The sequence below is a fragment of the Ostrinia furnacalis genome, unplaced genomic scaffold, assembly GCF_004193835.3.
Source record: "Ostrinia furnacalis isolate ACB-3 unplaced genomic scaffold, ASM419383v2 OfSCF2409, whole genome shotgun sequence".
NCBI lineage: Eukaryota > Metazoa > Arthropoda > Insecta > Lepidoptera > Crambidae > Ostrinia > Ostrinia furnacalis.
In genome coordinates this window covers 161,606-187,971 of record NW_021132648.1, presented here as the reverse complement: position 1 = coordinate 187,971, position 26,366 = coordinate 161,606, and the positions used below count along the sequence as shown (strand labels likewise).

The window sequence follows — 26,366 nt, the reverse complement described above, 5'->3', positions numbered from 1 at the left end:
GTACCATTATGGACTATATGATTCTAAGGATTCTATCATGTCATTTGTTCAACTCATTTGACCAATTTATTGACTACAAAGCCATTCAAACCAAATTGAAAAGTAATTAAGCATTCGAACTAAATTGAAATGTATTTTTGGATCAAGTGTAGTTAGGTACAATTAACCAAATTTATTTATTTATTTATTTTCACCAACTTAAACTATCTTTACAATTATTCGACAAAACTACATATTTTATGAAACTACTGTAACTTTTATTGCAGCGTTTATTCATAGAGTTTTTAAAATAAAATAATAGTTCTTCTAAAGGAAATGTAGAATAACATAACAAAAATCTTTTTTATTTTGCTGCTTTGGTAACTGTTGCTTTTTTTAGAATATTCTGAACGTGGTGTAAAAATATGCAAGCTTCGCTTCACAGAATTCAGTGCAAAAATACACCGTTCGTTTTTATAAACGAGTGGGAGTGGTTATTTCAAAGCTGATTTGAATAAAAAACCTTTCTGCAAGGAAATTATGTGCATTATTTTAAAATGCTTAATCGAATTTTGTGTCTATCGATTAGGGAAACGCTCGGGTGAACAATTAATTTCCAATTAAGTAACTTACTTTTGATAAAATAATACCTCCTTGAAGCTCAGACGTAAGTTTACGAATTAAAGGAGAACCTGTGAATAGTTATTGTTTCTTTATGACAATTAATTATATTTCAGAGTTAAAATAAAGTGTTTACAGACGACGTAGCTTCGGATTATTGGTTAATGGCCGTCCACTACCCAATCACATACTCTGGACAAAATAAGAGCAGGTAGCTAATTTGTAGTAAATTATATAAACTTTTGATTGAAACCTTTTAAGCTCCTCTATATCGCAAAGATATGATTTTTCAAAGGCCGCTTTTATAAATCCAATATGTAAATAAGATTTGTGACCTCCGGCCCGATGGAACAAGGGACTGACTGGACTAACTTACTTTATGTGAGACCCACGCGTCGAACGCAGCCTGAATAAAACAGCCACCTCACAAAATCTAAAGTAAAAACAAACGTTGTTGCTTATAATGTTAGGTATTCCTGCGAGGTAGCTATTGTTTTACAATTTCTAGGTATTGTGTGTTCCTGTTATGAAAATAAATGTTTTATCTTTCTATATCTGCCTGCAGCATTTATTTTTAATAAATGAAAGGTTGTGCCTACCTAATAATCACGAATTTTCCGAAGTTTTTTGGTAATTAAAATAAATATCGTGAATTTATTTTGAAAGAGGTGCCATTTGAAACAAAAGCTTAAAGTTGGATAAGACTTTTTTTACACTTCACAAATTTTACTGAAATATAATAATACTAGCTTTCCGCCCGCGGCTTCCCCTGCGTGGAATTTTGTCTGTCACAGAAAAACTTTATCACGCGCGTCCCTGTTTCAAAAACCGGGATAAAAACTATCCTATGTCCTTTCCCGGGACTCAAACTATCTCTATGCCAAATTTCATCAAAAGCGGTTCAGTGGTTTAGGCGTGAAAGCAAGATATTAGTATAGAGAATATTTAGTATGGAAATAGATACTACTTTTACTCAATGACAAATTTTAAGGAAAAAGCGTGGAATAACTGCGACAAAAGTTAGAGTAGAGTGGCTATTATCTCTGAGATGTGGTCATACGAAAAGCGATTTATTTTAATATGTCCCGACTGTACATTCGACTCGACGATTGCGTACGTCGTTACATATGGAATGAATGTAAACAACTTTATTCTATAGGCTTCTTTGATCCTATTTGGACATGAAAACGAGATTTTATGTAATGTAATGTATTGTGTAATGCGTGGGACGTCCACCTACAAGGTGGACCGACGACATCGTAAAGGTAGCAGGGAAGCGCTGGACGCAGGCCGCTACCAATCGATCAACATGGAAAGCATTGGGGGAGGCCTATGTTCAGCAGTGGACGTCCTATGGCTGAAATGATGATGATGTATAATGCGTAGGAGTTGCTTTTTGTGTTAAAATATGGTAATTTACTGACGACCTAATTTGATATTGTTGTGTTCTCAATTTCTCATGTAGTAAATACGCTTAATTTACTGGTTATTAGATGATTCATTGTACATTATATCTTTTCTTAAAAATGTAAAGGCATTAAGTCTTATGACGCCATAAAATCAATTACTAAATGGTATTAAAGATTGTGTTAAGTTGAATTTCAATATTTAGATCATCACAAACTTAGATGTTCTTGAGTTTCACCGTATTGAAAAACTTCAACATAAAATTGAAGTATTTTTATAAACTTTGTGTTTTGGAATTAGTCTTCTGCTCAATTCCACAAAGTTTTTCTAAAAAATGATCTAAAAAGCACGTAAACAATGTCACAGAAAGTAGGTGCACGTGTAAAAATTCGCGTTAACATAAAACAAATTGCTCTACAAGTGTGTCAACGTGCATTTTCCCAGTTTTTTCACGGTTTTTCCCCGCTTTTTCTATTTCCCACTAAGCCGTCCAAAGGTCGGACATGTTTACCCTCCAGGGTGATTCTGTTAGAACTCCCCCCAACGCCTAAGCATTAGGTTAACAAAAAGTAATGGGAAAACCCTTCTCTTCGCAAATGAAAATAAAAGGGGCGAAATAAAAGGATAGACATCAGATGAGTTGGCGAAATAGAATACATTTATTTTAGTATTTAATTAAGATCTTTTTAGATACATAAATTACCTACACAATTTATATAGAATTTTTCGAATTGAGCGAATCGAATTATATTCAACTAGCGGCCGCCCGCGACTTCGTACGCGTGGATCCCGTTTTACCCCCTTAAGGGTGGAGTTTTGTAAAATCCTTTCTTAGCGGATGCCTACATCATAACATCTACCTGAATGCCAAATTTCGGCCCGATCCGTCCAGTGGTTTGAGCTGTGCGTTGATAGATCACTATGTCAGTCAGTCAGTCAGTCAGTCAACTTTGAGTTATATTATATTTAGATTACCAAAGACTGGCCACTGCCACGTGCAAACAACTTTATCTAATATAAATAAAAAAGTTTCTATCTTCATTCAGGCAATCTAAAAAAAGGACAGGTGTTTTGATTTGTGAGTGAATATTATCCATTGTATTTACCTTGCCTTTTTTTTGATGATTGAGCCATTGAGGAAGACAGGCTATTTTTTTGTCCCAAGAACTTGAAGAGGGTGAAATAGAGTAGTTTATTCTAAATTGTATCCAGGGATTCTTTCCCAAGGCATTTCCTTGGACAAACCATTTTCAGAATCCCACAAAAAACCAATCCGTTGAAATTTGAATTCGGTTTTGTCATTAAACTGAAGTAAATAGCCAGTTTATTGTAAACAGCCGTACCGCAAAATACCGTTCTTACAAAAAACTGGATACTATCTTGTGACCACATAAGTTTAGTTCAGATCCTGCATTACTGGGTCCCGCAAAACTGAACTTCTTTTCCGTGGGAAAGGGCCCCAACTCCACGCAGATCCATGTACATCCTAAGTTTCTAAAAGGAAAACTTTTGGCTCAAAGCATCATGTGCTGAGTAACTCACCTAATCCCCAGCTCATCCCAGCCGTGACTTAATTAGGGTCTTGTCTAATTATTCTGTAATGTGCTCATCCGTACACATTAATTCCGTTTGAGATGACGGATATGTGCTGAGCTTGTAATGTAGAGACAGACTATTCTGTCGCCCGTGTTCACAAACAATGCTTGCTAAGTGAAGCAGCAAATCGAACGCACAGCATTGAATAGAGCTCTGTGATTGGTTCGTGTGTCACCCTGTGCGTCCACGCGCACTATGGGACCTCATAGTAATGATGTGGATTGAGTGATCCTTGCTTCAATCTTAACAAAAATCGAGGAAGTTTTAGTTAAAAGATGTTAAAACATTGTAGTGAAGTAAAAAAATACGGGTGTATGTACCGTGTTGGTTGTATTCAAAATGTTTGGGCAATTCTGCTTTAAATTTATTTAAGTTGATAATGTAATGAGTATTTGACTTTATATTTTACAAACAACCAAGAAACACAGAAGTTTGATAAAAGAGCTAACATCCTGAGAGTATTAAATTTCACAACTCAACATCGAGTATATCAAAATCTAGTTGAGTTGACTCTTAACTCTTTTTCTTTATGAATGGATACCCACATGTCATTGTAGTAGTAAAATATAGATAAATTATAATTTAGTGACATTTTCTATAATTTAGATAGGTATAGTAGTTGAAGTAGTAAGTATTAAAGCCAGTAGCTACTACATTAAAAAATACTATGCTATGACTGTTAAAGGGTTAAAAATCATAATAAACATAAATCATATTTAAAAACACAATTCTTTGGCTATCTCCACAACAGTTGACAGAGCTGCAATAATGTGAACGTGTGTAATTTTGATTGAATTAACTAAGATGATAAGTGAGGGTTCCCTTAATGAATTAATTATAGACCTGCCATCTCTCAACTCACAAAACGGTGAGCATAAAGTTTCAGTTAATGATTCTCAGGATTCAAAATTAACAGTTAACAAATTCCACACGAGCTGTGTTGCCACAAAATTAATTTAACTTTGCACTGCAATGTGACTTTAAATTAGTTTCGCACGATATACTGTGGAATATACATAATTTAGAAAATTAATTGAACCGAAATTGTTTTACGCTAACTATGATTAGGTTTGGTTTTAGGTTTTAGACATAAATTGGTTGGTTTAGTTCAAATTAAGTTTGTGGTTAGCGGTCGTCTGGTCTAGGTATCTGAAAATGTGTTTAAACGGGATCCTACCTCTCGATCCTACCTCCGCCTGTTTAGTCAAGACTTGACAAAAAACCCAACCAATGAAGGTCATAGACCCAGGAGAAAGAGAAACTGTCATTGGACTACGAAATTAACCCATTTAGACCGATAATTGGGACCGATAAACTTCTCAGCACTTGCCAAATGTTGGTCTCGAAGCGCTGGTAGGGTAAAAAGATTATGAGACATGTAGAGGCTCCTTAAGAGCAAAATGACGATTTGTAAGAACTATTTATTAGTCCAAACAAATAAATAAATTTTGACTTTTGACTTTGAATTATTTTTGTAAATAAAAATTGATTTTTCAGCAAAAACTTACAAAGGGGAGCCTAAAAATCATGAAAAAAATATTTTAAAAAAATATTCCATAAATAGGGGGCCGTGGGGAGCCCGTACCATATAGGGTACAGTAGGTCTATAAGCAAGCAAAACATAGTCGTTGTTCAAAGAAGGTTTTTATTTATTTTTGTATGACATAAAATAAAAATAAAATCACATAATCACTAGTATCACACATGGCATATTTTATAAGACGTTTTCTGTGATACTAACTACATTTGGTTCTTCTTTCATACCTTCTCCGAAGTTAGTGAGGATAGCTGAAGAAGACCTGGCTTCTTCTGATTTGTTACATTTAGTGCTATCTATAATCGCATTTAGCAACACGACGATGGAAGTTTAGCAAATCCATCGAAGAAAACTCTGAGGGTAATTATTTACATTAACACTATCTTTATCGCCTAAATCTTCGTCAGTCTGATCATCATTAGCGGTCATCTGACAAGATAGCAGTAGATAAATACCAACATTGCTTTATTTTTGCTGAAATTATCAAATTGTTCAAGAGTTATGGCAATATAGTAAAGCATCAATAGCCTAAAACAAATAAAATTAATAGAAATTAAATTATATTTTTTCGCATGATGTGCTCATGCATAGACCTACTGTACCTTATACGGTACACCTATTTTAGACTGGAATAAACCCTATAAAAATAATCTCAATAATTTTTTTTGTAGTCATGTTATCTATTTGTACTCTATTTTTTAAATAAAATTGATAAATAACATAATTTACCATGAATAATAAGAAATTATACCTTCTTAAATACATTGTAAATATTTTTTTGTTTTCTGTCGAGGAATTTTATAAATATTTCCAAAACCACTTGTTAAAACATTTTTTCAAATATTTTTATGTAAAATAATCACTTTAAGCTTACTGTCACAATATTTTTTACAAATTAACAACAGTTTGGTTCTTCGAAATATTTTCATAAAGGTACCGTACCATATAGGGTACGGTAGGGCTAAATGGGTTAATAAGAAGAACATAGCAGTTTGAAGTTAAAGATCGACCACCCTCAGGTGAAAAACGGATGACAAGTGACAAACAAAGTTGTATGTAACCAAGAAAAGATACACCTCGGACGTTGCTAACTGAAAAAGTGTTCGTGATTTCATATTCCTTAGGAATAAATCTTTTTTGATATCTATGTGAGTTGGAACCTCGTTGGTTGACTCGTTATTTCCAATCCAAATAAAAATCAGGATTCTCCTCACGTACAGCCTATTGATGAGCCAGTTCGAAGCCTATTCGGGCTTGCAAAGCAAAATGAAAGGAATCAGTTCGAATGAGATTAATCAAAAGAAGTACCGACTAAGCCTAAATCCGTATCACAGATCAATGGTATAAAGATTCTTTTATACAGGGACATGTGAAGAAATAAAATAAAATCAATAGGTAACATCCTCCTTCAAGCGCTGGTAATAATCAAAAATTCATCATAAGTAAATGCTAATAGATTAAATAAAATTTTATCAAATGATCCAAGTTCCTATCAATACATATATTGATATTGATTGAATTACTGTAAAGAATAGTATTGGAACCGCTGTGACAGTCAATTTGTTTTCGAAGAATTTTGTAGATTTTTTCATTTATTGCAGTCATATGGCACCAAACTAATTGTTAGCAAAAATACTGTTTAAAATAGTGATAAAATAAAAATACAGTTACTTCTATACGGCGATTGGTGCAGATTATGTTGGCCATTCAGTTTGAAATCTTAAATTACCACTAAACTAATTGGTGGAAACCACAAGCTTTACTACTCGTACGAGTAGGTATGCGGGTATTTCCTCCACATCAGCTCCGAGGAAAATGGACCTCATATAGTTTTCTTTACGGACCACGACCGCCATTTGCCAAACGGCTGGCGCACCTGGTCGTTTGCTACTATTGCTCTACTGGAGTGGACCACGTGTGCTTGTATGCATTTAAAAAGGCTAATTGAGGATCTTGATATTTTCTAGATTTTAGCCTTGTATTCTGAAACGATGATGAATTATGGATAAATTCAAGTTTGCGGTTGATAATTTTATTAACATATCACATGCTAGAATCCTTCATTGAGTTTGAATCGAATAATGAATGTGGATTTCTGAATCCACACGTTAAAGTCGTCAACTGATATTTTCTACTTTTCATTTGCTATATCGCTTACCTACCAACGTAGAAAAACAAGCGTTGAATTTGTTCTGAAAACTACAAATAGGAATAAGAAAAAGCAATTTTTCTATCTAACTACTATAATTTGCAGAAAAAACTTTACTTAATAATTATTAAACCATTTATTTCTTTTATTTTCTGAAAAGCATATTTTGCAAGTAGAAGCCAGGGGCTATATTTTCAGTATCAGGTCATTTACCTCTTTGTGGGTGGTCTAATCCAATCTAATAGTTAATCCAATACAAAAATACATACAAATCCATTTTATTCTACGCAAAAAAGCACGTACGGAGCTATGCGTCGGAAAAACGTGCGAGGGCGTTATGACAGTGAGTACTGTGAAAATGAGATTACAGTTCGATGAACGGACGATGGAACGTCACGCTTAACACTTTAACATCTTCTGTATAAAAGACGCTGTTTTGCAATAAAAATCTATATTCTGGTTTATTATTATTTGATAAGCGTAAGCTGATGTGCGTTTAATACTTTTTGTTTTTAGCGTATGAGCCAGAAACGCGTCGACTACAGAATTTATTTTACCGACAGCTCTTGTGTAACGACCCAAAACCAAACCATTCTGGTGACGTATTTTTAACCATTAGAACAACAGCAGAACATCAGTCTGAGCAAATTGGAATTGTAGGATATCTAAAATACAAGCTTATTTTATGTCGAAATATTTTGCTAAAGTATTAAAGATTTTATAATAATATAGAATCATATCACCTACTTTTCGTAGGCTTAGGTATTTCTACGGTCAAAACTGATATTTTATAAGGATGGTAATCTGCTATCTTTTAGACCATTACAAAGTGGCATACCTATAACTGGCAAAGTCACTTATCGTTCTTTTTAGACGTTTTTATAAGAGAGCTTTTTGTAAAATTTCCAAATGAAATTTCTGCAAAAATGTTAAAACTTAACTTCAAACAAAATAACAGACCCAGAATCATGTTTAAAAAAATTTTTTTTAGTTCAAAACCGATCAGATAAATGGTTAAATGCTTTCGTTATTACTTTAATTAATTTAACAACACTGTGCAGAAACTTTGTATTTTGTGATAATAATGAAATTAAGTATCTAGTCATCAAGTTACTATCTCTGAATTGAAACTCCAGCCGCTCAATTTGTAAGGATTAAAGTACTTAATTATTTGATTACAATCTAGTGCCTGGTGGTTGGTATGCTATTAGATTTTCATTATCAGTTTTGAACTTTATACAAAATTCGCTAAAGCTGATTTCACTTTGAACGGTTAAGCTATTGTCTACTAGTGTGTGATATCAACTGACTAAAACTTTCTGAAGGCAAGGCTTAATATGTGAAGATATGAAAACCCCTCGTAAGTAGACAAAATATCTAAGAAAATAGATTTTGCAAATTAAATGTAGGTATAGAAACACATTTTATTGTATGGATACAGACTAGGTACTTAGTAAAATTCTAGTAATATTTACCGTACAACTGTACGGTAAATATGTAAAAGAACTTAACTAAGTCCTTTGTACAATAAAATCATTGGGCTTTCCAAATATTATTTAGAAATTCTGAAAGCATGTGCTTAAAACACCGAATGAAACTAATTGATATTTTTTAAACATATTTTTCTATCTCTTTAATGAGAATCCAGGAACAAGGTTGGTGGTCTGAAGTATAAGAAAAATAACAATGTAAACTTAAAATACGTACTCACAAGCCTTAAAGGTATACATTGCATAAGCTATAATAGATTTCTAAGTCTATTAAGGCTACAAAATAAAATAAAAAACACTGAAGATTTGATTAAATAATCAAACTATGAGCAACGACAATAAAACTGCATGCATAAATAAAACTTATTACAACGTGCACAACTCCTAAAATCCTCTGAGTGCGGATGCAACTCTAACCGAATTAGAAGCAGTTTGTGCGCGGGCCTGGAAATTATTTTAGTGCGACAATGCAACTAGCTCCCTCTAGTCAGGGCTGCCATCCGTCCGGGTTTCCCAGGATTTAATTATCACTGTTACGGGATTTTGCAACTAAACACTTTTAATCGTTATTAAAATTTCTTAGCGATTAGAGTCGCTTCTCATCCCCACCTTAGGCAGTTCGACTTTTTCAAGTTGTTTATTTAAAACACTTTTACAAATGTAAACAGATATTTACCCGATGTTTTAACCCGGTTGCACGAGTCATGGTCATGGGCAGACTGGATTCCCCGGATTTGTCCTAGTTTAGGGTGTGTCCGGGCGGGGTTTCGTTTGTAGTCCCGGCTTAAAAATTTCATTTTAGTCCGATGCCGGGAGACACGACTAAGTTTAAAAAAATCCTGATGACATGCCCAGGTTGTGAGCTCCAAAATCCGGGGTTTTAACGCGTCTTGTCTTTGCAACATTTCAGAGGTGGCAACCCTACCTCTAGTTTTAATTTAATGAACAACTGGAGCCCGCAAAGTGTGGTTATAAGAGCTCGGGTGTAGAATAACCTTTAAATATCTGCTGTGGACGCTAGAATTGCTTCAATATTTCTCTAACTTAGAGATAATTAACCACAGTAAAATCAACACTTGAAAGACAGAAACTTAAGAGGTCTGTAGATATCGAAGCATAAAACGCAATTCGGTCTCATAAGATAATTAAGTATATGATTTTTTTAAAGTCTTTATTACACGTAAGATTGCGATTCAAACACCTGCCTTATCTTGAATAAAAAAAGCCTGCCTCTGCCCTGTAAGTGTCTATTGACTCTCGCCTTGAAAAGGCCTGGGTTATAGTGTTCGGTAGATGACTGTAAGTATTTTAAATACTGTAAACGTCAACTGTCAAGATGATACTGAGTTTGTGACCTCTTTGGCAACATTAATATTTTTTTTCTCTTTTCTCTTCATTGTTTTTGCACTTTTTTTAATAAGTTGTCAACTAGATAATGTTTCTTTCTTTCTTTCTTATTTTCCTTTTCGTAGATGAAGTTATTATCACCTATCAAATATCATAACATGCTCACAGCCCGGAAAACAGAACCTACTAATTAGGAAATGCAAAGGAATAATTAATAACCAATCCGGAACTGGATTATCCCGGTTAATTCCGTTTACAGAGAGCTGACCTTTGAAACTGACGAGTTCATTAATATCCTAATTTATGCTGAAACATTTACTAGGAAAATTGTTTGGGAAACAAATGGATCAGGGAAATATACATAGAATAAAAACAGAAGAATCATATTCATATCAATATCTATTTTCATAGCATGAATTGTCCAGTGTTTTAAAATATTGTCGATATAGGTACGTATATCATAATTACCTATCACCTGGGACCAAAATTAGGGTACATACAAAATGTATTGACCATTTAAAACTAACTAAATCTTATTTTATATTAATTTAAGGTAGATACTAACCCTCTCTCTGATGTTTTGCTGTACCTTCACAGGGCGTCACCTCTATTTTGTAACATCACTATAAACTGTAATGTGGCATACAATAAACGATTTGAATTTAAATTTGAACATCTAATAGCTCCAGGTAAAATTCATCATCACTCATTCAGAATAGGCATATTATTATGTTATTTAATCATCACTAAAATTGTATTCCGGTCGGTACATTATTAAAACTTATAATATTCTTTAGGCCGCCCTTTAACTTGTAAAGCCTTTAAATCATTTTTCTCGTAAATCAAGGCAGTGCTCTAAATGTGGTCACTATTTCAACCACCTTAAAAAGGTTAATAGTCTAGCAGTGGCCAACTCCACACCTAAAGCGGATCCTAAATCCAGCTAATGTGTCTGCTTTAACACCGTAGGTAGAGCTTATTTATAATGTCGTTTTACGGACGCTTTTAATAGCCCCTGGAGAGACATTAGCCCGAAAGTAACCGCCATTTAACTCTGTGGACATCGATATATTGACTGTAACGTTGAGAGCTTAAATTCAAAATTCATGTGGTAAAAATCAAACAATAGCTAACCAAAGCTCGGTACCAATGATTTTAGTAAAGGTTGCGAAGAGCACCTGGATGTTTTAAGGTTTTTTAAACAAATCCAGTCCTTAAACAGAACATACCATTTGGTGCTAAATATTTACCGAAGTACTTAACTTTAAGAAAACTTTTCTATTTCGTATGCGCATTTTAAAAATGGCGTGCGATTTTTAAACCGGAACGTTATTTAAGATTTAAAAAGCTCCTCCAACGGGCTAAGAAAGCTTTGAGTCATGGAAAGAAACTCTTTTCTGAAGAAATACGTTTTTACTTCACTTCTGCGCCGGACCAATCTATGGAAAGCATTCGGAGAAAACGTTATATTTACCTACTTTCTTTTGTTTTTACCCGATTGCGCCAGAAGGAGGGTTATTTGTAAATCGTCTGATAGCATATTAGGAACTTGTATGTCAAAAACATAACCTCCTTCTGGTGCAGTTAGGTAATAATCTACTTGCTTTCACGGGGCTCATAGAGATTTTTGTCGGATAGCTTCCTCTATAACTAGCAACTTACCCATATTCTTTGGTACGTTAAATAATAAGTCACAAAAGAGGCAAACTATCTAAAACTACTTATGTATAATTATAATAAGAGTACAAGTACAACTACTATCTTTATCGCTTTATCAAAATTAAATCACTCATTTCTACGTTTATAATTTTTAGGTAAAATTATTTTAAAATCGTGAACAATTAAACATTTACAGTTAAATTGCGAACTTCTTTTTAATTTACACAGCTCAGGCACGTTTCCTTTGTAATTAACTTTGACGAAAAGTTGTTAATAAAAACAAGGTTTTTAATTAGCAGCCATTAATTATAAAAACAAATTGTTTCCTTTGACAAAAATGGGACATTCATCAGCAGTGTTTTTGAACACGAACAATTAAAATATTAAAACCTTTAAAGCCTTATCGGCATTAAAAAATATAACTACACTTTTTTTACTTTGCTTCTTAATAAAGAAATAACGAAGGTCACCCTTTAAAATCTTTACAAATTCCCATTTTATTTTCATGTTATAAACTTAATATCTTTTTAAAAGATTAACAAGCAAGTTGCATCAAATCACAAATGCAAAATGGAAGATGTTTCGTACCTGCTTAAGTTTAAAGGCAGGAAAGAGCAATTTATAAGTACTTCTAGCTTTGAAATACAATCTCAGCCTCTTGGCTTTCTCGTGGAATCTTGTTAGTGACGTAGTTGAAGTAAGTAAAGTAGGTTTGATGCAAGTATTACGTGAATCCTGGAATAGATTATCCGGGATTTTTGACTCACAACAGCTTGAAACTAGTGGAAATAAGAGAAGATAAAGATTATAAATTACTAGCGGCCGCCCGCGACTTCGTACGCGTGGATCCCGTCTAGTAAGCACCTACGTTCTAAAAGGAACCCTAATTATTTTGAAACTCTTATAACTTGTAGTTTTTGAGATTTCATGATGAGTGAGTCAGTCAATCAGTGACCCTTTCGCTTTTATAGATATAGATTTGAAACACATTGCAAAATTTTGTCATCACTACTCATTGGTAGGACGGCAAACTTATTGATTTAAAATAAACAATGTCGGTAAAGGGACGGTTTTTGTTCTGAAAGAAAAACATACGGGTGTTACGCTTCTTAAATGAAGTAAATGCCTCCCTTTTCAAAGTTAAAGTGTGGCATTATTTGGCCAGCTTCATATAAACGAGCATTGTGTGGATTATTTAACACAACATCAAGAGCTGTCGAGCCGAAATAAAACAGTGCATGATAACCAGAAAAACTTCCTACAACATTCCATTCTAATTAATCTTTGCAGCATTCAGTCTTTGAGGTTTTTTATCGCAAGTACCTACTGTACTGTATCCTTTGCTATGGTATTCTATAAAATAAAATACACTGACCCATTTTGCATTGTAACAAATTCTCGTTAGTTGCGTCTGACAGAACGATTTTTCTATGCTGCCTTGTTTTCTAAAGTTACAATTAAGGCTTCAGATGGCTTTAAAATGCCAAGTATTTTTTTTTACAATCTCATCTGAACCTTTTAATAAGAGACTGAAAGGGTTTCCGGGGTCAATTCAGATAGCATTTCCTTAGCAACAAGCTTTGTTTTTGATCGTCAACCGACAATTTTTAGGTTGTGGTAATTGCGACGGGTGAATTATGTGTGAGCCGTATTTACTAGGGCACTATTTAAGTTGTGAGCCTCGACAACATAACGTGTTTTTAGACGACATCTGATACTTTTAATAAAAAGTTTGTCATTTTTGACTACAACCTTATTCAAAACTTTTTATCATTTGAGCACGTTTTGTATTATTAACATTGAATTGAAAAATATCATGACTACAAAAACATGGAATTGACTTGCGGAAATTTTCGCGCGAAGATTTATTATGACTTTCGACGTGGTTAATCAATACAAAACTGAAGCGGTCAGCTAAATTTCACTTTTGGTAATAAAGATCTATCCTTTACCATTGTAAAACGCTAGTTTAAGAAGTATAATATTGTATGTCATTGGCTCACCAGTGAACTTTGCGAAAGTCGTCCAAAATGACTAATAGTGGCGGAAAACATTGATGTTGTCAGAAAAATGGAAGAGATACCTCGTCATGTGATATATCATAGGATTGAGATAATCCTAGGCATTAATTCCACTAGCAGTAATAAAAAAATTTTTGACCATATTATGGTTAATACGTTTTTATCTCGTTGGATATCACACATTTTTTCAAACGTTCAATAGGACGCTTGTGTCGTTTAGTCCTTGGAAATGTTTGATAAATACGTTTAAAAAGCTTTAAAAGCCGTTTTTAAAATTTTGACAGTTGACTAATTAAGGATCTATGCATAATGATCCTGAAAATAAACAGCTAACGACTATGGAGGTGTTTTAAGATGAACCAATTCCAACAAAAGTCCCATGCGCTCGGAACATTTTGAAACTTACGGTCGCCTATTTTTCCGAAATATCCGATTATATGACAGAAACGTCACTAGAGAAATTTAGAATGGTTAATTCTTAATAGTAAACAGCCAATTTATTTCCAAAAGTCTTCAGTTTAATAAGGGAAACTGACCAGCATAGTCGAATCGCCATTCGTGACGAAAATGTGAGCTTTTACACGTCTCGTCAAATAACTGACTATTTGAACACCCAAAATATGAAATAAACAGGTCCAACGCTACAAAATTCTTGCTTGGAATCTAAACACTTCTTTTGGTACCCATATATTAAAATTAAATACGTCAACAGCGATTTATGTAGCCAGAAGCAACTGTCGGTGCGGTCAAAAACCATGCTTTGGAGGTGCCTCAAGCTGAGTTGAAAAAATGCTATGAAAAGTATTTCGGACACATTAAAAAGTACATAAATCATGAAAGACAATACCAATAAACGCAATCAATACCATTTTAATAATAAACTACTTTGTTTTCATAGTTAGGCTCACAACTTAAATAGTGTCCCACGTACAAAGGCCTACGTTACCTGCAGGGGGTCTGAACATTGTCGTGAAAAACAAATAGTTTTTACGATACGACCGACACTAGCGGGACTTCATGGTCAGGTGCGTGACGTGAAGACTCATAATTTAACAAACGTCAATGCTACGTAATCGTCACAATAAAGTGATATACAACTTATTATTTTGAAGTCCGATACTGCGTTAAAATATTGGATTAACACGCATAGTGATATAGGGACTAAAGTTCTTCTTTTTTTCTTCTTTTCGCTCTTGGCAGAGCGGTCGTGGTCACGTTGAGGCATTGTTCACGCTAGTTGTAGAGGCAGATACAAATCTCCGCACGCGCCGAATCAATTTTATGACAAACTAGCTTTCCGCCCGCGGCTTCGCCCGCGTGGAATTTTGTGTGTCACAGAAAAACAATATCGCGCGCGTATTTGCTCACCGTTTAGACCTACCCTGGACTACGACAAACATTTTAAAACCAAAATCAGCTCAATCGGCCCAGCCGTTCTTGAGTTTTAATCAGACTAACGAACATCAATTCATTTTTATTTATATAGAGACAAATTAGAAAACTATTTCCACCTTAGTCGCATAGGTCATCTTCTATCATCTTATATTTTATTTTCTATGACCAACCAAATTCTAAAAAGATAGCTAGCAATCTGATATAAATAAGATTACTAACAGTAGTAAAAAGTAATAAAAAAAACCAATAGAATACGAACCAACGCAAAATTAATGTTACAAAAATAATTATCTTATGGGCAAGCAAATTATTATGGAGATAAAATTATATCTGAATTCGGAATTTCCGACCACATCTACGAAAGTAATTTGAATACGGAAAAAAACTCTTTCTTCTGCCTGTTTTTCCTGCATTGCGGAAAAACTACTAAATATTTATATGAGGGCCGCAGTCCTTGGATTTGTGCTGCATTTGCATCACATAATGGGCTGATCGGTGGTGTATATCCGCCATATTGTCGCGGCTACACTACGCGGGAAATTGATCGGGAAAGATAGTATAAACACGCGTTTCAGTTTAGCCGTACGTCACCCATAGGTACTTAGGTGTGCGTGTTCATGCTTCGGTTCGATTAATTTCCCGTAGTGTAACTGCGCCAATATGTTAAGAGATACTTAACGAGTGTTAAGTATCCTAAAGATGATTGTAATAAATCTTGTATAGTTTTTAAACGAATTAGCATCACAACCAATCAACTGAAGTATCGTATAGAATCTACTTTAAGGCGCTTCGGACTAAATTACCTTTCTCCTAAATCATAATCTAGTTACTAGATTTAACTGATTGTCCTACTTTATAACTTGATGGCTTGATATTCAAAACCCTAAGTGATCAAAGATCGATTCGTGTTGTTGATAAATGAATATATGTAGTTTGTTGAGGCCAATCACTAAAGTCTCAGTGCCGAAACTTCGCGCAGAAAAAGGAATCACTATTGTCTATTCACTACTCTATTATTGTCTATGAAAGGACTTCAATTTACGAAACCCAACGTTCTTCTGTACAAATTTTTATAAATCCAATTAAATGGATGAAAATCAAGAAAGTTAGTTTCAATACTACATATTACACAAACAAATGGTGACCCCGACGTGATTGCAACGAAAAAGTCAACGAAACCAACTCAAAAAGTCAAACCGTTGAACATTGGAAAAATCCAGCTCATCCTTCAGGAAACCGCCAGTATCCAGCTGCAGCAACTATTCCGAGGGAAGTGCGATTCCTATCCTTGCTACCCATTCCTTCCAGCTTCCATTTGTGTGAATACAGTTGTTAAATCCAACGGGTAGGTACATACTACCTACACAACTATTCACGCAAAAATAAGTCTAAATTTCATCTATTTTCATCTTTTTTACGAATTAACTTCATTTATATGGTGTTTCGCAATACATTTTCACAAATTAAATCATAAAATAGTAGTCCAATTTGCTATATTTCATAAAAATAGTTCAGTTTCAAATTACAAATTCAATTCAATAGTGTTAACTGTCAGTTCATATTTTATACTTTAACACATTGAAGTAATACTACGTATACATTATAACTCAATGCTTTAACATCATAAATCTTGTTATTACGCCATACTTATACGTACTGCCGAACATTCCAGGTGTATTCCTGCATTTTGAACACGGAAATAATCAAAACCTCTGCCGAGTGTGGCGGGTCCGGNCAAACCCCCATATTAGTGAAATGATAAAAAATACAAATTACTACTCCAAACTAACTGACGACGGATACCAATGTCAAATAAGATGTAAAGTGAGATACCCACAAAAAAAAAAATATCCTCAACTAACAGTGCGTAAACTGGCATCACCGTACGTGATACTACATACATAGTTCTTATTTCTAATCTCTTCGGACAAAGCCCTCGCATAATTATGATAGAACTTCACTTTTTAAGTTCGTTTAATCATTAATTATTTGAGTAGTATTTATTGCCTTTGTTGGACTGTAAAGAAACTAGTGCCGTTATAGTAAATGAACTCTGTTTGCGATGCAACAAAATGCGTGATTTATCATGCAATTTCGAGGAAATACAATCCCAAATAGAAATGTTGGATGAAGATACCGCTGCTCAAATGAATGAACGGGAAATAACCGAAAATAAGTTATTTTATTTAATAGCAAAATCACAATCATTATTAGATTACTTTGAAACACAACATAAACAAGAGTCTTCATCCAACACAACTTCAAATCACATCAATATTAAACTGCCACCTTTAAAAATTCCACCATTCAATGGAAATGCAAATGATTGGTTGGCCTTTCGAGACACTTATTTATCACTTATCCACCAAAATCATAGCATTGATAATATCAATAAATTCCATTACCTTAAATTTTACTTGGAGGGTCCGGCTAGTTCTGTCATTAATTCTGTTACAGTTTCTTCAGATAATTATGAAATAGCATGGAACCTACTTTGTGAGCGATATGATAATAAGCGTCTCTTAATCAATGAACATGTTAAGTGTTTATTTTCAATTGAATCATTAACCAAAGAGTCTCACAACGGAATTAGAAATCTAATAGACAGTTTATCAAAGAATTTGAACGCATTAAACAATATAGGTGAACCAACAGACAAATGGGACACACTTATCATCTATATGGCCTCGGCGAAGTTGGACAGCGCTACTGCCCGTCGGTGGGAAGAGTGTAGAAGCAGCAATGATTCTCCTTCACTGGATGAGTTCTTATCATTCCTTCGTCAGAGAGCTAACTTACTAGAGACTGTAAATGCAAGTAAAATTGTTAACAATAAGCATGAGAAACGTCATAGCTTCCAATCATTTCACAGTTCATCGGTCAATGCATCACCTGCTAAGCAGTGCCTCATCTGTAAGCAAGATTGTCATAGGTTGTATGAGTGTTCTGTGTTCAAATCAATGCCCGTTAGTGAGCGAATTTCTAAACTTACCTCATTAAAACTGTGCAACAATTGCCTTCGTGAAGGTCATCAAACCCATCAATGCAGGTTGGGTGGCTGTCGTATTTGTCATAAAAAACACAATACACTGATACATAGACAAAATTCGTTGCAATATTCACAAACTAAACAAATTAATAGTGATGACAATAAAGTAAATAACTTACCTCAAACTACTAGCAACTCACCTAGTCCTGTCACTGGCTCCACTCCATCTGGTTCTGCTTCCTCCGTGACTATGTCTGCTACCTCCTCTGGTCAAGCACTCCTCTCTACGGCATTAGTCAAGGTGAGAAACAACAACAAAGTGTACACACTTAGAGCCTTGTTGGATTGTGGGAGCCAGTCTTCATTCATTAGTGACAGGGCTCAAAGGAAAATTGGCCATCAAAAACGTCATGATTGTTTTCACAGTGTTTCAGGTATAGGAAATGCAGTACTAAATGTTACAGAACATTGCAATTTACATCTTCATTCCTGTCACAACTCATTCAACATAATTGCCAAGTGCTTTGTTTTACCTCACATTACAGACAAGTTGCCCCATGCCACAGTTCGTATACAAGATTTAGGCATTCCACATCATATTCAGCTTGCCGACCCAATGTTTTATCATTCCTCAGACATTGATCTTCTACTGGGCGCTGACATATTTTGGGACCTTCTAGGACCCGGCAGGGTAACTTTGGGACCACAAAGGCCCATTTTACAAGAAACAATGTTAGGATGGGTAGTGGCTGGCCCCACAGCAACAAATTATTATGAAACAAATAATACAAAATTACATTGTCATTTTTCAAAAGACATTAGTCAACAACTTACAAAATTTTGGGAACTTGAGGAGGTACCTCCTAGCATTGAATACAACAAAAATGATTATTGTGAAAATTTATTCACCACCACCACACGTCGCGAACCTGACGGGCGATTTTGTGTTCAGGTTCCTCTCNTTCCTCTCAAGGAACTCTTCAGATTGTTTAGGTGAATCATACCACATTGCAGAGAAACGATTGTTTCATTTAGAGCGTAAACTCAAAAATAGTCCATCACTTAAAACCAAATATCAAGAGTTCATCCACGAATATGAGAACATGGGTCACATGACTGAGATTCCTCGGCCAGCATTCGGCTGTTACCTTCCACATCATGGGGTAGTTCGAGAGGCTAGCGAAACCACAAAGTTGCGTGTTGTATTCGACGCATCTTCAAAAACTGCATCTGGCGTGTCGTTCAACGACATACAACATGTCGGACCGGTTGTTCAGGACGACTTGTTTTCAATTCTATTGCGGTACAGACAGCACAGGTTTGTAGTGTCGGCAGACGTGGAAAAAATGTACCGTCAAATACTAGTAGACCCTGAACAACGGCATCTGCAACTCATTTTGTGGCGAGACGATCCGTCGAGTACTATCAAAATATTCCAGTTAAACACTGTTACGTATGGAACGGCATCAGCACCGTTTCTTAGTACTCGATGTTTACTACAACTGTCCGAGGAGTGTCAGGACCTTGGTGTGGCTCAGTTGATCAGGGAGGACTTCTACGTGGATGATTTCCTTTCGGGAACCGACTCAGAAGACGAATTGCTGAAAATAGTTCACTCAGTTACTTCTATTCTTGACTCAGCATGTCTTCCATTGCGTAAATGGCGAACAAACGCACCTAGCATCTTTCGAACTGAGTCGAACACATCCCAACCTAAAACCTTTGACATGTCTTCTTCTCAGGCCAGTGTTTTGGGCCTCAAATGGAATCCTTCTGATGACATTCTTCAGTTTTCTGTTGACATGGAATTAAATCAGCCAGTCACTAAACGAACCATCTTATCTAAGTCAGCTAAACTTTTTGACCCTTTGGGTCTACTCAGTCCATGCACAATAATTCCCAAAATCATTCTCCAGAAGCTGTGGCAGTCAAAACTGGATTGGGACGATCCTGTGGATAATTCATTGCTCAAGGAATGGAACACCTTCGCAGAAAATTTAAAGTCTTTAACAGAACTTGCAATTCCCAGATGCACAATCATCTGCAATCCAATCAAAATTGAGCTGCATGCTTTCTCAGATGCTTCACAATTAGCCTATGCATCTTCAATTTATCTGAGATCAATCGATGCATCTGGTCACGTCTTGGTAAGGCTGTTATGCGCTAAAACTAAGGTGGCTCCGCTCAAGGCAGCAACCATTCCTCGGCTTGAGCTGTGTGGCGCTCTTCTGTCAGCACGCCTCAGTGCTAAGGTGCTGAAGGCACTTCGATGTGAGCTTGAGTCTATTTTCTATTGGACAGACTCAACGGTGGTCTTAGGTTGGCTTTCTTCTCATTCATCTGACTTAAAGCCCTTCGTTTCGAATCGTGTTAGCGAAATCCAAGAGCTGACGACTTCTGGCACCTGGAGACATGTCCCTGGAGAGAAAAATCCAGCGGATTTAGCATCACGGGGAGTGAACCCCAGATCACTTCAATCCGCTAACTTGTGGTGGGAAGGACCTTCTTTTCTAACTGAAGACTCGTGCTATTGGCCGCAAAACATAGGATCTCACGCTGTTCTGGATCTACCTGAAAGAAAATCTAATAACATTAAACCTAAAACTACAAAGCAAATTACTACACTAAAATCAACTACTGCAAATGCTCAAAGGGTGATAGAATTTGATAGATATTCCAACTTTACAAAATTACACAGATCTATTGCTTATGTACTTAGATACTTACACAATTTAAAAAATAAAAACTCAAAACTAACGGGTCCTTTGACCACAAATGAATTAAATACAGCTCTAAAGGTTTTGGTAAAACAACATCAAATAGAATGCTTCTCCACTGAATTAAATACTCTTAATAGTAAACAAAACTTACCTTGTAAATCCCGCATCTTATCTCTCAGTCCATTTATAAATGAAGAAGGCATACTTTGTGTTGGAGGCCGACTACAAAATTCCAATGAGCCCTATGAGAGAAAACATCCAATTTTACTGGACTCTAAACACAATTTTTCTAAATTATTATTTGCTCATCATCACATTAAACTTCTTCATTGTGGGCCTCAACTTCTACTAAGTAGTATACGAAATACTTATTGGCCTTTAAGAGGCAGAATACTAGCAAGAGGTATTGTTAATAATTGCAAACTTTGTCGATTGATGAAAGCTAAATCTTATAATCCCATAATGGGAAACTTACCTTCAAGTAGAATAACTCCCAATCATCCATTTCACATCAGCGGCGTCGACTTCGCCGGGCCATTCTACATCACTGATCGCAAAGGTCGCGGTTGTAAAATAACAAAGTGTTACTTGTGCCTATTTGTCTGTTTCAGTACAAAGGCTTTGCACCTCGAAGTAGCCAGCGACCTGACTACTGATGTTTTCATTATGTGTCTTAGGCGATTTATTTCCCGACGAGGGAAACCATTGCAATTATATTGCGATAACGGCACTAATTTCGTCGGCGCTAACAACGAAATCACACGTTTTCTCAAATCAAGTAACGATGACATAACTGGTTTCGCATCGGATGAGGGAATTGAGTTTAAATTCTCACCAGCTTATTCTCCCCACTTTGGTGGGCTCTGGGAGGCAGGCGTTAAATCTGCGAAATACCATATAACGCGAATATTAGGCGATAAACATCTTACGTTTGAGGAATTAACGACTTTGTTCACCCAAATTGAAGCAATCCTTAACTCCAGACCCCTATCTCCTCTATCATCAGATCCTACCGATTTAAATCCCTTGACTCCTTCGCACTTCCTGATCGGCAAACCACTGACATCGCTGCCGTCAGAGAACCTGCTGGATGTTAACCCTGGCCGACTGGATCGATATAGACTTCTGGAAAAAATGCGGCAACACTTCTGGGATCGCTGGAGAAACGAATACCTGAACGAGTTGCAACAAAAAACCAAATGGCAGACGCATCAACAAGGACTACAAGTAGGCGACCTGGTGGCCATCAAGGAACCTAATCTGCCTCCTTTGAAGTGGCGCATGGCACGCGTCAGCAACCTATACCCTGGCTCCGACGGAACAACAAGAGTCGCAGACGTCACTACCTCCAAGGGCATCGTCCGCAGAGCTGTTCGCAACCTCTGCCCTTTGCACGCATCATAACCTCAACCAGCAGCAGTACTTCGAAACCCTGGAGATTTCGAAGGGGGGGAAGATGTTGAGGCCAATCACTAAAGTCTCAGTGCCGAAACTTCGCGCAGAAAAAGGAACATCACTATTGTCTATTCACTACTCTATTATTGTCTATGAAAGGACTTCAATTTACGAAACCCAACGTTCTTCTGTACAAATTTTTATAAATCCAATTAAATGGATGAAAATCAAGAAAGTTAGTTTCAATACTACATATTACACAAACATAGTTATATGTAAGTACTTTCCTATTTTTGGCTCGTTGACTTGATATTGATGGATTAACTATAAGTACCAAAAATAAATAATGGTTTTATACTCGAAGTGAAAAATTGTCTGGCTGATTAAGTAGATACTTAGTTCTATCTAAATATAGTTTCAATGTTGCTCCAATAATGTTGGAGCACTGAAGCCATTAATCAAACTGAATATCCGACAGTTTCTCTCGACATGGGCTTAAGGGTCTTGAGGTAATTCCAGTAATACGAGTAAATACACCTTTGTAGATAAATAAATTATTATACATGATATTGAATATTAATATCCAATATTATATTCTGTGGTAGTTATCAGTGGGTCTAGACAAAGTGCACATTATAGGTAATTAATCGCATACCAGTCGAAAAGTGATCGAAAAGCCTTTTTTTGTATGGAGTTTTGACGAATTTTGGCTAAACGCAAACCGCGAAAGCCAAGAATCGAACAAAAACGTGGGAACTATTTTTACTACTCGCTAAGAAAAACGTTCAAGAAGTGGAAAACTGCTGAAAGAAGCGGCAAATAAAGTACAGTCGCGGAATGAAAAGGTTCGTCACCTTAGTGTCGGTTTTCGCTTGCACTAGGTACTGTAAGAGTCAAAGCTGCCAACATAACCGTGCAAGAAACAGTGCTGCTAACATTTAAATAAATATGACGTTTGCTAACGAATAAGGTTTTGCTTGTTTATTTTTCTATCCCATCAGTGCAATGTTACAAAATGTAGTTTTTTTAATTTAATAGATAATGGCAGGTTGAACCAACAAGAAGGTTTTAGTTTATCAATCATAATAATCTTCTTGACAAGTTAAATCGTCAAACAACTTTGATCTGAATAATTTTGAACTTTACTGACGAACTGTTAAAGATTATTTTCTCTAGCTCGAGATTATTCTGTAACATAGTTTCAAAAGGTAATATGTGCTCGCGATTCGTTGAAGGAATCAATTTGAAAACTGACGAACCTTTTCATTCTGTGACTGTACAATCATGGAAAACCACTAACCTGCAGAACAGTCAGGATCGCCTTCAGCATCCTTTGCAAGATGCCAATACACGAGGCTCGACCGACTATGTAATCCATAAGTTCTTTGAGGCACATTGTTCACGAGCACTAAAAAAGTTTGCACAATACACATCACAATATTTTAACGGTTGACACTTCAGTGCGAGTATTTTCAGATTTCAGTCTCAAAAATCGTGACAAAATAATAATTATTACGGTTGCAAACTAAAGAGTTTTCAAAACAATGATTTGATTGGTGCGTCAAACGTCGCCAAAACATTGTGTTCGCCAATCAAATAGCTCCAAATAAGACAACTAGCGCCACCTAGCGCGGCGTTCGAATGAACCATTTGAAAATGTGATGGTAGTCAATACAAAAACTTTTCAATTCTGATTTTCAAGATAATTAAATTCAAAAGGATGGTTGACAATAATGAAAAATCACTGAAATCACACTAAAAACTCAGTGTTAAAAAAGCTGTGAAATTCTACTTTTGTAGGTAGTTTTTAAACCGATAAATGGTTAAAATTCAATTGAGTTTAAAGGCGGCATCAAATCAATGCAAACTATAATAAGATAAAACATAAATGTTTATTCATAAAATGTTAAAATGTTTTGTAATGTTCTTTAAAATCACAGAGACAATCCAAACAAATAAAATTGGCTAAACTCTATTGGCTTCGTAATATTAAGATTAAGGGTAAGGTAAGTATAATATTTTTATCATCGATCCCTTCGGTTTCAATAAGTTTGACGTCAACGCCGTTATAATAAAAGAAGCCAAAAGATAAAATTAATACCGAAGTAAAAGGTTATCCTAAAATAACAACCTATTTGAGAGCGGGTCAAGAAATTCATGTAGGTAGTTTATTCTTTTTGTTATACTAGCTTTTGCCCTCGGCTTCACCCGCGTAAAATTTCGTTTGTCACAGACCGTCATATTATAGCCTATATGTTATTCTGTTGTAAACAATAATACTGTAAAGTTTCATCAAAATCTGTTTAGTAGTTTTTGCGTGAAAGAGTAAAAAACATCCAGACATCCAAACATCCAAACCTTCGCATTTATAATTTAAGTAGGAAGGATTAGTAGGAACAAATAGGTGGAATAAATATGTACACTTATTATATGTATATGAGTATCTACGTCTATTTATTTAGGTCTTTGTCCCGCTAAAATAAAAAAGTATTTTTTTGGTTAAAAATACTTTTTCGTCTTGGATATAAATCTTGTATTGTTCTTAAGTCCTGAGTTTAATTATTATTATTATTGAATACATTATTTATACGTATACCTATAACTCAGTCAATGCCTGAGATATGGAACTTAGAAAGAAAGAAAGAAAGAAAGTATTTATTTGATGCGAGTATTAGAAGCGTTACAAATAAATAACAACTTAAACACTAAAAAAACAGAGTACACGCACCAAAATGGCATCTGTACGGCTAGCACGAAAAACTTTCGAGTTCAAATCATTTGCGTACTCGAATCGCCATCAAAAGATTTAGTAAGAAAACTACAAGAGCGTCGTCGTAAAGTGAACTTAGTATGAGATGTGGTTGCACGAAACTTATTTTGTGAATCAAAATTGTCACGTTATCGTTTAATTCGAAGATTGAGTATCGAATTTTTTCGAGTACGCAAACGATTCGAAGACGAAAGTTGTTCATGCTAGAGGTACTGCTCAGTATAAGCCGTGAGGCAGAGAGCACGTCACGACCACTAGTATTCTGCGGATGCCAGTTTAGCAGAAGGGCGCAGCCCGCCCAGAAACATCAATCAACATTATTTACGTGAAACTTGAACATATTTTTATACAGTTCAAACTCTATATCTAAGCTCTATAAAATAGTAGACAGATGACAACCAAACTTGGAAGCCGCACGGGAGGGTGTTCAGGCGCGGATCCAGCCCTCAAAAAAGGTTGTGGGCACAGCCACTAAAAATTAGCAAAGTGAGAGTTGGACTTGGATTGGATTACGAACTCACTCACGCTCAATCACGCTCGATTTTTGAAAGGCTCATCAGTCAGCCGTTTTTATCATCAGCCTATCGATCTTATCAATAGATCATAAATAAAACAAGCAAATTAGGGTTGTGGGCATGCCCACAGTGCCCACAACGGTGGATCCGCGCCTGAGGGTGTTTTGATAATGTCAAACGTCTGCGAAACTTCAGATTTCCTTCAGATTTATATTATTATGCTCTTCCGTGGAGGGTAGTTGAACGGGAAGCATGGTCGATCTGTTTTAATGGTTTCAATTTATTATTTAATGGACTTTAGTGTACAAATTTGGTGTTATTTTGTGTTTTAAAGTGCAGTGAAGTGATAAATTATAAAAAAAAAACATTGAAATACTTGAAATTTGAGTGCGCATCTAGTGTCGAGTGGGTTGTCGTATGAACAACCCGCTTTGGACCCGGTGGCGTCTCGAAACCTGCTTACGGGCATACTTAACTCCACGGAATCCATGAAAAATCAATAGAACTGAAACACCCACGTTCTATTGATAACTATGTCAATTATTTTTCACTCGACATTGGCAGAAATAAACCTCACAGAGAGGTTATGTTGCCATTAAAAAAAAAATGCTCTGTCACGTCATAATATGTCAATGTCACCCCTCCCGTGCCGCTCCCATACCTCAGGCACTGACTGAGTTAAGTACTACTTAAAATACCAGTGTTTAGCTTTGCCATAGATATGGCGTAATTTCAATCTACAAATAACATCAGCATTAATATTAATAACATACAAA

General features: G+C 35.6%; 2 protein-coding genes across 2 annotated transcripts in view; both read left to right on the top strand.

Moving 5' to 3' along the window:
• LOC114355427 (IDLSRF-like peptide) overlaps positions 1-26,366 on the top strand; it is a 129,331-nt gene that overhangs the window by 79,086 nt on the left and 23,879 nt on the right. The window lies entirely within an intron of this gene.
• LOC114355439 (uncharacterized) lies at positions 19,075-21,547 on the top strand. The gene is made up of 2 exons (XM_028308279.1): positions 19,075-20,461; positions 21,522-21,547. Exons 1-2 carry the CDS (start codon positions 19,075-19,077, stop codon positions 21,545-21,547), a joined length of 1,413 nt encoding a protein of 470 aa, XP_028164080.1.